General features: G+C 45.5%; 1 protein-coding gene and 1 long non-coding RNA gene across 2 annotated transcripts in view; one reads left to right on the top strand and one right to left on the bottom strand.

Moving 5' to 3' along the window:
- COL6A2 (collagen type VI alpha 2 chain) overlaps positions 1 to 2,527 on the top strand; it is a 42,571-nt gene extending 40,044 nt beyond the window's left edge. The window contains exon 28 of the mRNA XM_082230795.1: positions 644 to 2,527. Within this exon, the coding sequence (XP_082086921.1) occupies positions 644 to 1,251 (608 nt within the window). The 3' untranslated portion in view covers positions 1,252 to 2,527. The remainder of the gene's footprint in view (positions 1 to 643) is intronic.
- Positions 2,521 to 8,478, bottom strand: LOC309525104. The gene is made up of 4 exons (XR_014216052.1): positions 8,356 to 8,478; positions 4,552 to 4,591; positions 3,671 to 4,005; positions 2,521 to 2,997 (listed from the first exon to the last, which is right to left on the bottom strand). It is a non-coding gene; the product is annotated as an uncharacterized lncRNA (long non-coding RNA).
- Positions 8,479 to 13,071: the final 4,593 nt, after the last annotated feature.

The raw sequence follows: 13,071 nt of genomic DNA on the forward strand, positions 1-13,071 counted from the left end.
AGGTGGCGCTATTGGTTAAACCGCAGAGCATAGGGCTTGCCGATCAGAAGGTCGGTGGTTCAAATCCCCATGATGGGGTGAGCTCCCGTTGCTCGGTCCCTGCTCCTGCCAACCTAGCAGTTCAAAAGCACATCAAAGTGCAAGTAGATAAATAGGTACCACTCCGGCGGGAAGGTAAACGGCGTTTTCGTGCTCTGCTCTGCTTCGCCAGAAGCGGCTTAGGCATGCTGGCCACATGACCCGGAAGCTGTACGCCGGCTCCCTCGGCCAGTAAAGCGAGATGAGCGCCGCAACCCCAGAGTTGGCACAACTGGACCTAATGGTCAGGGGTCCCTTTACCCTTTACCTTTTAGGTTGAGTCATTTGCTTAACAGCACCCAATGGGCTTTATGGCTGAATGGGGGTTTCAACCCCAGGCCCTCGTCTGTTTCTTGGGCTATAGCAGAGGAAACATTCCCTCAACCTGATAGGTCAATAGGTTTTCAGACCTTACAGCCTAGAAAAACAGCCACGCCCCCTACATCGCAGGGCTTGGGTGACCTTTGGGGTCCCTTCCAACTCTTCAGTTCTATGAGTCTATGAAAGCCATGCCCTCATGAGTAGCCCCAGAGGGATGACGGTCTGTTTTCTTTTCCCCCTACAGAGCTTGCTGTTGCCCAGTGCACACAGCGCCCTGTGGACATTGTCTTCCTCCTGGATGGCTCTGAAAGAATTGGCGAACTGAACTTCCAGAGGGCCTACCGTTTTGTTGAAGATGTGGCCCGACGTCTAACCCTGGCCAGAAATAACAATGACAATATGAATGCGCGCATTGCCCTTGTGCAGTACGGAAGTGAGAACGAACATAGGGTGGCTTTTGAATTGACACACAATCTCACTATCATCTCGGATGCCTTAGATCAGATCAAATACTTGGACTCTTCTTCCAACATTGGGTCTGGAATAATCCATGCCGTCAACAACATTGTCATCAACCCAAGAGACAGGCAGAGAGCAGCCAGGCGCAACGCCGAGCTGTCATTTGTCTTCATCACAGATGGCATTACAGGCAGCAAAAACCTGGTTGAGGCTGTTGACTCCATGAAGAAGCAGAATGTGATGCCCACCGTGGTGGCCTTAGGGAGCGATGTGGACATGGACGTTCTGCTGAAGATTGGTCTGGGGGACCAGGCAGCCATTTTCCGGGAGAAGGACTATGCCAGCCTCTCCCAGCCCGGCTTCTTTGATAGATTCATTAGGTGGATCTGTTAGCTGCAGGGAAGTGCAGTCTCTCATCACACACCAAAGTTATTAATGTCCTAAAATTGTTATATGGTTTTTAGCAAATGGTGGATTTATTTTTATAGCCAAAACCTGTAGGCTCATTTTAAATTTCATGATGAAACTCAACTCAATTTTATGGTGCTAATTAAAACCAAGGTGGAGGAAGGATCCAAAACTACACAGTGTAATCTGTCATGTCTTACAACTTTGTTTAAACAGATTTTTTTGTGCTGTAATCATGTAGGTGCTAAACAGAAGAACAGCAACGTGTTCACATTCAGCACAAAGAATAATCATCTCCAACAAGGGTCTCCAGTAAACTGTCCTTCCATCCCCACACCACACATCAGCACCTCACGTCCTAATCATCTGTTTCTAGAAACTGGTTCCTTTACTGGGAGGTGGGGATAATTTGAATCTTGTCCTGATCCTGGTGCTAAAACCTCCTTATTCTCTTTCCAAGGAACCCCTGGCAGTGTTTCCTATGCAGCTGTGTCGCATCCCACCCTTTTTCACAGGTGAAAGCAGCTGCAGGAAATTATCAGCACTGAGTCCTGGGCTTTGGGCCACTCCATTAGTGAAAGCCTGGACTTTCTTCCTCGCTTTTCATGCGAATGCTTAATGGTTGCAGCAAAAGAATTTTCTGGCACTTAAATGTACTTTGCATCCATTAAATGTACTTTGCAAGCTTAACTATGTCCGCTTTGTAACACCAAGAGCCAGGGAAAGGGTGAAGAGCCGTGCAAGGCCCTCATCCTGTGCTGACACCGTCCTGTTCCAGTCCAGGTGACAGCCATTGAGACCTTTTATGGGGATCACTTTGGATTGTCTCTGGCTCCCCCTGCTGCAACATGAGTTTTCACACCATGCTTAAGGAGAAGCCAAAAGCCACCTGCCTTGCCTTGCCTCAGGTTTCCCTTTCCCTTTCCCCAATCACAATGCGTAGCACTGCTGGCATGAGATGGCATTAGACTTTGTCTTTCTGAGTGCCTTTCTCACGTACCCAACCTTCCTGTGGAAAGTCTGTCTCTCCTCCTTCTAACTGCTGTTACCACCCTTTCTCCCGCATTAATCACAAAGCACCTCCTCCTTGGAGACACAGTGTGAATCATCAAGTCAGACATCATGCAAAACATGTTGATGGATGTGCAATGAAATTGCAAGTTCAGTGTATTCTTGGGATTGCTGTTTCTGCAGTAACATCCTTACTTGAGCCAAAATTGCACTCTTGGTAAATAAACTCATTTTCACACTAGCTTAAAAATATTGTCGTTTATCATTGCAGTAGAACACACTTTCATGTTAGCCAGCATAGAATACCCTTTACGAGCCAGTCCCATGATTCAGCAAACTGCTAGAAGAGTCCGTGGACAAACATGCATTTGATGTAAACATTCATGTGAAGCATGTTCCATATGCGACTAGGAGTTTTACTCCTGCAAAATGCAAGGATTTCAGTCTTTGTCAAGGTGGGTATCTAAATTATGCCTTTATTTCAGGGGTAAGATGGAAACAGATAGGAATGGATAGGGAAAACGGAAGGGAAACGATATCACATGGCTTTTTAAACATTTCTTTTGGAATTGCTACAAACTGAACAAAGTATTACATGATTACTGGACCATGTGAAAGACAATGGAGGAATGTCAGAACAGGTCTCGATTGCAGGCATGCAGCTGGGAGCGGACACCTTCCTCAGTCTGAATCGGAGCTGCTGCTGGAGCTGCCATGGTGCTGAAAGAGAAAGAGATGCCAGCCTGCCATCACTGCTGCTATTTCAGCTCCTATTTATTGATTTCTGTTGTGTTTTCTTCTCCTCCTGCATTTTCACCTCTTTAGTTTTATTTCTGCCTGCTTGTTATGATGAAGATTTTGAGTAATTAATGGGGCATTACATGGGAAGATGGGGATGCGGGTGGCGCTATGGGTTAAACCACAGAGCCTAGGACTTGCTGATCAGAAGGTCAGCGGTTCGAATCCCCGCGACGGGGTGAGCTCCCATTGCTCGGTCCCTGCTCCTGCCAACCTAGCAGTTCAAAAGCATGTCAAAGTGCAAGTAGATAAATAGGTGCCGCTCCAGCGGGAAGGTAAACTGCGTTTCCATGCGCTGCTCTGGTTCACCAGAAGCAGCTTAGTCATGCTGGCCACATGACCTGGAAGCTGTACACCAGCTCCCTTGGCCAATAAAGCGAGATGAGTGCCGCAACCCCAGAGTCGGTCATGACTAGACCTAATGGAAAGATAAATTCTGGCATCCTCATTCTCCTTAGACTAACTTCACATTTCACACGCCTTAACTGACTCCCTGGTCATCCTTGCACTGGGGCCCTGTAGGCCCATGGCTACTGAAGCTGCCTTTCTTCTGCCGCTTGACTCGGGGAGACACCTTCAAGTCACTCCTCCTTACCTTTTTGCCGTGGTGCCCATGGTGCCCGTGGTGCTCATGCCCGTGCTTGTGGTGCTTTGGCTTTTTGTGATGCCCATGGTGGCTTCCGGGAGGGTAGCAACCAGGTGGTTGGGGAGGGCAGCCTCCAGGGAGCATTCCAGGTGGAGGATGGTGTCCATGGTGGGGTGGTCCATGAGGAGGGGGCGCACAGGGCCCAGGGAATCCAGACTGGGGTGGCAGCTGGCCAGGGTACCCTGGGGGTGGGCAGGGCTGCATGCCTGGTCCAGGGTATGGCCCATGGTAAGGTCCAGGAGCAGGAGGGTAAGGCTGCTGCGGTGGCATCCCACCAGGCATTCCTGCCAGAGAGTAAAACAAAATCATAGGATTGGGGGCCATGTATAGTTACTGCCTTCGTCAACTAACAGGTTTGATCAAGCTGATGCATTGGAGCCAGAAACTGGGACGGTCTTCTCTCAGGAAACCATGACCCACTCTCTGCCTCCCTGGGGTTTTTTCTGATCATTTTTCATGCCCGGTGTGCCTTTTCTCCTCACAGCAGACCTGCAAGGTAAGTCAGTATCAGACGCTGCAGATGGCTTAGTTACAGCTGGTTCCCAGCTGGGTAACTGTAAAGGTCAGTGCTTATTTGTGAACAAAAAGTAAACCTTCTTCAGGGTCTATAGTGCTATAAATAATATACCAGATTTACTTTCAAATAAAACAGCTCCCCCATCCGTGTGTGTGTGTGTGTGTGTGTGTGTAGGCCACAATCTCATGTGTGGGCTGTTTGTCTGCACTGGTCTAGATCATTTAAATATGCTACAACGTGGTGAATCAACTTGCCACTGAAGCCAGAGCCCAATAACTGCCTCCACCAGATATGTTGACAAGGCAAAGTTTACCTGAATTGGGGTTCCACATGTCAGAAGAGAAAGTCTCGACCTGCAATGAAGTCATACTGTTTAGTTATTTGAAAAGTCCTGTCCTATCCCCATCTGGTCTTCTCTTCTCTTCTCTCTCTCTCCCAAGGCTTCCAACCCTGTTCTGATAGCGCTATGCCTTCAGTAGCTCCAAAAGGAAAATGTATTCAGTGAATCCAAGCTGTTTGCCCTTGCAGTGTCCATTTATCATTTATTCAAATGGTACTTGCATTACTTTTATTAAAGGCTTTTGTTCCAACTCTACAATTCTATGATTTTATGACTTACATATCACTAACTTTGCATCATTTTAGGCTGCACATTTAAATGAGTGAAGTTCAACAGGCTTCAGATCATGAAGGGTTTTCTATTTTCCACAGTGATGGGAGTTGCTCAGGCCATCAATGGTTGTAGTCATATGGGAAGTCCATTCAGACATGAGCCCATTCAGTTCAATGACATTTGTTCCCAGAAGATTTTTATAGGATGTTGCAGGCTCATTTTCATTGGTTGAGATGGAAACTTACACAGTTTTTATATTGTTTATTTTATTTTATAAGAGCACTTAGCATTTGTATACTGCTTTCAAATTTTCACAGTGGTTCACATGCATTAACTGGTCATCCTTATGGTGCTTTGGTAAGGTAAGTTAGAACATGCATTCCCTTGCTGTGGATATGGGGATGAAGCCGAGAGTGGATTACCTGAAGCCCCTCTGCCAGTTCATAGCAGAAGTAGCATTTGAACAAGAGGCTTCTGGACTTGCAGCTCTTTTTTAAAAGGTGTTGTACAGTATATGCTACACAAGCAATGAAGAGTTGGTACCTATCAACACCCCCCAACAACAGGCAGCACAGCTACCAACTCTGCATCAGATTCCCAGAGATCAGATGTAAGAAATCCACAAGGCTGCACCCCAGATCCAGCTAACTCCAGCTAGAAAATTGTCTCCAAAACTGCCAGTATAGCTCAGAACTGTTTCTCTGTGCCCTTCCACTAACTGTTAGCTTTAGGTTTCTCTTAGGAAAGGGAGTGGGGTGGCTGGACTTTGCTTCCAACTCTGTGGAAGGCCAGGGCTGCTAAAGTGGTCAAACTAGTTGGCCAGGGCTGGTCCCGTATATTATCTGGTGAGATAAATAGGCTGGTGATATGTTGCCATAGGAGCTAAAACGGCCCAAGAGGCCAAAGGTGATGGCCAGAGATGACTCATCCGCATTTCTCTCCCATCCCCACTAGGGCTGCAAGATGTCCGGATATTCCCAGATTTCAAAGGTGGAACTGATGGGGGGAGGAAGCAACGCTTTGGGGTTTCCCTAAAAAAAAGTGCAACAATGTTGGGATCTTCCTAAAGAAAAGCTCAACAACTTTCGGGGTGTCCTAGCTTTTATTTTTTGAAATATGGCAACCCTACACCCCCCCTCCCCCACTTTTTGGCAGGGGAGACAACCTAGGGCTATGAGTAAGACGCCAACAAGAAAGACCAAAGGTTTGAGACAGGTCGGATGCCTGAAGTTTTAGGTTCTGAAAAGCTCGTGGTGTCTTGTCTGAGGGGTCCTGTTTCCCTCAAGAACCGTTGTGGAAGATTTCGGCAATCTGTTAAGATGCTTACGCCATGCCTTCACCTTTGCTTTGCTCCACTTCAGATCAAATATTACAAACACCAGTCAGACTCCAGTGATCTCATTCCAAAGAGAACAAAACCTAAGCAAGGGAAGCCCAGGAAGGAACCTCTCGCAGCTGAGAGAACTGGGAGTGCATGCACTTTGGCCGCGTTCCGAGAGATGGAGAGTCATTCTTTTGTTAAATCTTGGGCTACCCTATCATTTCTGCCAAAAGATCAGCTTAAGGAAGCACTGCCAGCAAGCATCCCTAACAACAAGTTGACACAAAGCGAAATGGCAAGTGTGCTTTGACATCTCCCAGGCAAACTCAATTCTGTACCACATCTGTCACAGGGGGCCCCAAAATGGTCCACGGACAAGCTTCATTCAGGTGGCCAATGGTGTGTTTGTGCTTGCATACAGCACATCCATCACATGAAGTATATTGATTTTTAATTATATTTTATTGCTTCTTTTATTCCTTCTTTTATATTTATTTGTATTGGTATAATTAAAATACAATATATAAGAAACAAAAGAAGCAATAGAAATACAATTAAAAATTGTACAGCGTCTAGCTCATTATGATTGCTACAACAGGCAGAAAAATCACCAGGCTGTCTACTGAAGTCCCTAAGCAATTTTCAAGTGGATCTTGCAACCACAGTGATCTGTGGGATGAACTTCAATGTGCAATAATCAGATCCCTATACCTCCTATCATAGAATGATAGAGTTGGAAGAGACCACAAGGGCCATCGAGTCCAACCCCCTGCCAAGCAGGAAACACCATCAGAGCACTCCTGACATATGGTTGTCAAGCCTCTGCTTAAAGACCTCCAAAGTAGGAGACTCCACCACACTCCTTGGCAGCAAATTCCACTGTCGAACAGCTCTTACTGTCAGGAAGTTCTTCCTAATGTTTAGGTGGAATCTTCTTTCTTGTAGTTTGGATCCATTGCTCCGTGTCCGCTTCTCCGGAGCAGCAGAAAACAACCTTTCTCCCTCCTCCATGTGACATCCTTTTATATATTTGAACATGGCTATCATATCACCCCTTAACCTCCTCTTCTCCAGGCTAAACATGCCCAGCTCCCTTAGCCGTTCCTCATAAGGCATCGTTTCCAGGCCTTTGACCATTTTGGTTGCCCTCCAATTAATCACAGTTAATTTAGTTGGCAACATTCACATATTCAATGGGAAGGAACTGTAGTTACTGACGATTTACTGCAGGAGCGCCCTTGTTCCCCAACCCACCTCTCACAAAACTGCCATTACCCAGCAATCCCTGTTTTTACATCTGTGGTGAACCACCGCCTTTATTAATTTGACAATAAAATGTGACAGGGCATCTGTTTTTGTTTTTTAAAGTAGACTTTGTTGCTTGGCTGTGAAGGTTTAGCAAGCAACAAAATTGGCGATAAAGAGGGAAAGGAAGTTACTGCGTTTTCTCAGCAAGTGTTTCAGGGCTTCCTTTACGCAACGTAACTCCCTCGGCTTTCTGAGTCACAACCTGCACGGATCACAGCTATGAGGAGTGACGCAGAAAATGGACGAGGGCGGCTGGGAAGGCAGTGAGAAAGAAACAGAAAATGTCACATGAAACAGCCCTAAGAATCAGCTCCAGACAAGAGCTGAGATTGGCAATGCTTTTTATGGGGCAAAGCTCTGAAAAACCTCGTAACCTTGAATCATCCATTGACAAGTCCTGTCCAAGAACAACAGCAAAGTATGAAAACTATCCAGTGAGTGGGGTCCAACTTTTCACCTTTTGTTAAAATAGGCATTGTTGCTTTGACAAGCAAAGTAGTTGCTGTATCTTCCCCAGACAGGAGAGCCAAATATAAAAGTTGGTGCTAGCTTAAGTAAGTCTTTAGGAGTATGCTGGATTTTGAATTATATGTCTACACCAGCAAACTTAAGCTGAATAAAAAAATAAAGGTTTATATATCTTTATATATCTGGTTCTCCCAAATAGAAGGCATGCAACTGAAAATTTATTTGATTTATTTTTCAACTGTTACAAAGCATTTATAGGGGACTGGCATACGAACTCAAAGCACAAAGTTTTAACAATAAAACAAGAATACCTCCCCCCAGACTACAACACAAAAGTAGCTACAAGTGCAATAATATTCCCTCAAATGCCTTCTCCCCCAGCTCAATACTGAAACTGCATACAGTACCAAAGTGACGCCTGCAGTCCTGGCGGAGTCTTTCCTAGGGGATCATACAATAAGCGTCCTTCACTTATATAACCACACCTTCAGCAATTAAAGACTTTCCTACCAATCAGAGAGCACGGTGAACCAGTGTCACCGTTGGAGAGCAAGCTTAGTAAAAGGTCATTTTTTCTATTATTTCCAGTTTGCACACATTCTTTTAAATGCAAACTCCACCCCCCGGCACTAAGGTCACCTGCTTGTGTTGGAGACTAGGTACACAATGACAATGCAAACCTGCTTGAGGTGTGGAATGGAAAGGGAATACCTTGATTCGGTGAGCTATATTTATTCTGGCCCAATGATAAGAGGGAAATACATTTTGCATGCATGAGCAGCAGGAATTGGAGGTGCGTGTGAATGTGCTGGAGGAGCAGCCGAGGCCGGCAGAACTGAGTGAGATTAAAACAAACAAACAAACAAAAAACTCCAGTGATTTTGCCCCCTCGGTGCCCCTGTGATAAGAATTTTAAGGTCTTAGATATATATTAAATGTTCATAAATGTGCCAAGCAAACATGTACATAAATATATAAACCACATGTCTGAAGCAGCACAGGAAAACAGCCCGGAAACCACTTTTGACCCCCCAGCTGACCAAATGATTTCTCTGCAAGGTCAAGGAAAATGGAAAAGCCTCCCCATTGTCTTTTCCTTCACAAATCCTGTCTTAAGGGTATGCCTGTGTTAGAATAGGGCGAGCCTGTGACCTGGCTCAGGAACTAAGTATTTATCATTACAAAAGACTGGCCAGGCTCCCCAGGGTATCCAATCAAGTGAGCATTAACAGGTAACCTGTCAGACGAGATAAACAACGCACTCAGATTTCTGCTGTAGACCACCTTTTCTGTGATGTACGTATGATGTATCTGGGGGGATGGTCTTAGGTTATAAGCCTTCTGTGATGTATGTATGATGTATGGAGGAGTGGTCTTGAGCTCCAGGGCAGGGAATTTAAAATGTTATATAAGGGCAGGAACACTTTGGTTCTGGTTTCCTCCTCTTTTCCTGCGTGTGAGGGGAGCACCCGGTTGCAACAGATCAATAAAGATCAGGCTTACTAGCTGCTTTGCTTCTCAATATTCTCTGGTTGGCCTCTGTTATTTTCTCCTACCAATAGGGAACCTACATAAGGACTCTATATGGGCTCTTGGATACCCCATAAGGGGAAAAGGGAGATTATTTGGTTACAACACCCCAAGATGGCCTTGCGGAGTGGGGGCCAATCCTTATGTGTGAAGGCCTTAAAGAGGCCCCAGCAGCAAGGGTCCCATGAGTTTCGGGAGTAAGAGCCACTGGGAGGGTTATCTGCCTTTGATTGGCCCATGAAGTGCTCCAGAAATGTTGGGAGTCGGATTGCCACCCATCCCTGGAAAAACGGGATAGTTAATTGCATTCATTGACACTGCCATTAGGTAAATTGAATAATGGTTTGGTTTTTCCAACAGCAACTGGCTTTACTTCCTGCGGCCCCTCTCCCTCCAAGATGGCAAGATCACCTTCAGAGACATTGAAAAGCTCTGTGAAAAGCCCAGCTTCTCAAACAGATGGATGGGAAGATGTTAATTTTGCATTATTATCTTGATGTTTTGAGAAGGCTTGCAGGTATAGCTGTGAAATTCCTTGCAAATAGGTTTACAAAGCCCATCTATGCTATGCTATGCAATGTGATCAGGGCCAGATTTAGGTTTGATAAGGCCCTCAGCTACTGAAGGTAATGGGGCCCTTTATACGTCCAGCTGTCCTTTGTCAACAACAATTGTCACTGTTTTTTGTGTTGAATATATACGGCGGCTTCCTTGGCCAGTAAAGCGAGATGAGTGCCGCAACCCCAGAGTCGTCCGCAACTGGACCTAACGGTCAGGGGTCCCTTTACCTTTTTTATATGCTATATGGTAATGTATGGACCTAATAGGTATCTAAAGCCATTTGCACACAACAAATAGGAGCCTACAGAACACAAAACACTGTTGCTGTATGTTTTATTTTATTTGCTTTTTATCTTATATTTTGGAAATGTATATCCTTTAAATTTGGGGGGGTGGCAAGAGAGTGGGGCCCTAAGCTATAGCTTGTTTAGCTTATATGTATTTTCCTCCTGCCTTGTGGCAAAATCCCAACCCCATTCCACATTCTATTTGAAGGCAAACAACTGCTTAATGCAGCGAGGAGTGACAGAAAGTAGTCATGGAAGGTGAAGGAGAGAGAGAGAGAGAGAGAGAGAGAGAGAGAGAGAGACCACTGCCTCAAAACAGAGGGGCTTGCTGCTGACTGGCCCTTTCCACAGAAACAAAGATGTTGCTATGTTTCATGCTGGTTTGTGTCAAACCAGTTAGCATTACAAAGCCCAGCAATGCATGTAATATGCAAGAGTTTTCTTACGGTTGTAAATCATAGTGCTTTTGTTGTTGTTGTTTTCATTGAATAAAGCACTGTAAGCCATGTGTGCCATTATAATGGATTGCTTTGAAGTCATTTCTGCACAAGGTAAAGCAATTTTTACCACCACCACCCCAATTCCTTTGCTAACTTGCCTGTTTCTTTCCTACAGGGAAACTGCTTCTTGCTGTTTCTTTGTAGATCTACGGACAGGTGTCTTGTTCTTCAGCAGGTAATGCTAGGAATTTGTGGAGAAGTAAGTAGGCTGTCGTGGGACACGGGTGGCACTGTGGGTTAAACCACAGAGCATAGGACTTGCTGATCAGAAGGTCGGCGGTTCGAATCCCCGCGATGGGGTGAGCTCCCATTGCTCGGCCCCTGCTCCTGCCAACCTAGCAGTTTGAAAGCACGTCAAAGTGCAAGTAGATAAATAGGTACCGCTCCGACGGGAAGGTAAACGGCGTTTCCGTGCGCTGCTCTGGTTCGCCAGAAGTAGCTTAGTCATGCTGACCACATGACCCGGAAGCTGTACGCTGGCTCCCTCAGCCAGTAAAGAGAGATGAGCGCCGCAACCCCAGAGTCGGCCACGACTGGACCTAATGGTCAGGGGTCCCTTTACCTTTACCTTTAAGTAGGCTGTATGTGAGATCCTCCAGCCTTTCTCAACCTTGGGTCCCCAGATGTTTTTGGCCTACAACTCCCATCATCCCTAGCTAGCAAGGCCAGAGCTCAGGGATGATGGGAGTTGTAGTCCAACAACATCTGGGGACCCAAGGTTGAGAAACACTGTGATCCAGCAAGTGTTAACATTTAAGACAGGCTCGCTTCCTGTGTTGAGGTGATCACCTGGGTGATGGGCCATTAAGGGAGACAAAGGAAAGGGACTCTGCACCGGACAGCAAATGGGTGCCCCCCCCACCAGTTTATGGTTAGTTAGAAAGACAAAGCCAGAGTTTAGAGTTGAGTTGCAGTGATGTGTGCCAGAAACCAAACAGCAACGTTTGATTTCTGCTTGACTCCGTGGCTGTATAGGGCTTTAGACACCAAAAGCAGCACCTTGAACTCAGCCCAGTAAGAGATGTATTGCAGATGACTGCCAATATATTCTTATTACTTATGCAGAGTGAATTAAAGGTTCCCTGTAAGCACATGATACAGGAATCATAGATGAAATACAGGAGGAGCAACTTATTCTAGCTGGCGAGCTCTATATGCAGAATTATCCAGAGTTTGGAGCAGAAGCAAGAGCTGGAGTCAAATTGCCTCGATAAAGGAGCTTATCTTTGTTTCCACCCTGTTTACAGAGTGACGCAAGTCAGGCCAAAGGGCATAACTGCTGAGCCCTCACACAGGGAGAGAGCAAGACTTCTGACACTGTAACACACCCCAGCAGGGAGTGGGCTGAAAATTTCAACAACAGACGACGTGGAGGTTATTGAATGTTGGACTGAGCAGGGTCCTTTCACATGCCACTTGATAAATGCAATGCAGATTAATTGCTGTAATTAGAGGGGTAATAAATAAAAGCAGATATTGAGTGTGATAAATACGTGAAGCTGCCCCTCATGGCTGCCACTCAACAGAAGAGCAGCTGCCTTGATGCACATACAGGACGAGGAAACATCTTTGCTTGCAACTAGTGCTATTTTTCTGGAAAGGGGGTGCTGGAACTCATCCTGGACGCCTCCCTCGTTCTTTCAGAATGGCAATGGGGCCCACCTGACCTGAGAGGTTCCAGCTGAAAGGAAGTCCTGCTTGCAACCTTTCAGAGCTCAGAAATCAGTGCGGTAGCTGGATCTATTAAAGACTCACTTTAGGCACAGCATATAACACAGTTCTTTATAGCTTTATTGTGAAAGGAAATCATTGTGAGTAAATCCAGGCAAAACCAATCGTTAGGCTGATCAATACAACACACAGATACTACCAGCTTCTGAGTTAGAACAAGCACAGTGCAATGAAGTTGGGCTCTGATCGATACATTGGACATATTTTGTATAACAAGCATTTACTAGAACACAGAGCAATTTGAAAGTATTTATTCCCACTTTACAGAAAGGCATCTTTGATGTGTCTGCCATTCAAATTACACCCCAGGGCTGGAGTCTTTGTTAAATAATTTTTATTAATTTTCAATTACAAAAACCCAGTATGTGCCATATTACATTGATACCAAATAGCAATACCAATTCAAATACAAATCAATTACATAGCCAAATTGTAATTTTGTGTGGCTTCCCACGTGCTGCACTTCAGGGTCTTATTCCTTTAATTCTTCCTCCAGACGGTTACTCAGACCAAA

Source organism: Podarcis vaucheri, assembly GCF_965113315.1.
Source record: "Podarcis vaucheri genome assembly, chromosome: 1".
NCBI classification, from domain to species: Eukaryota; Metazoa; Chordata; class Lepidosauria; order Squamata; family Lacertidae; genus Podarcis; species Podarcis vaucheri.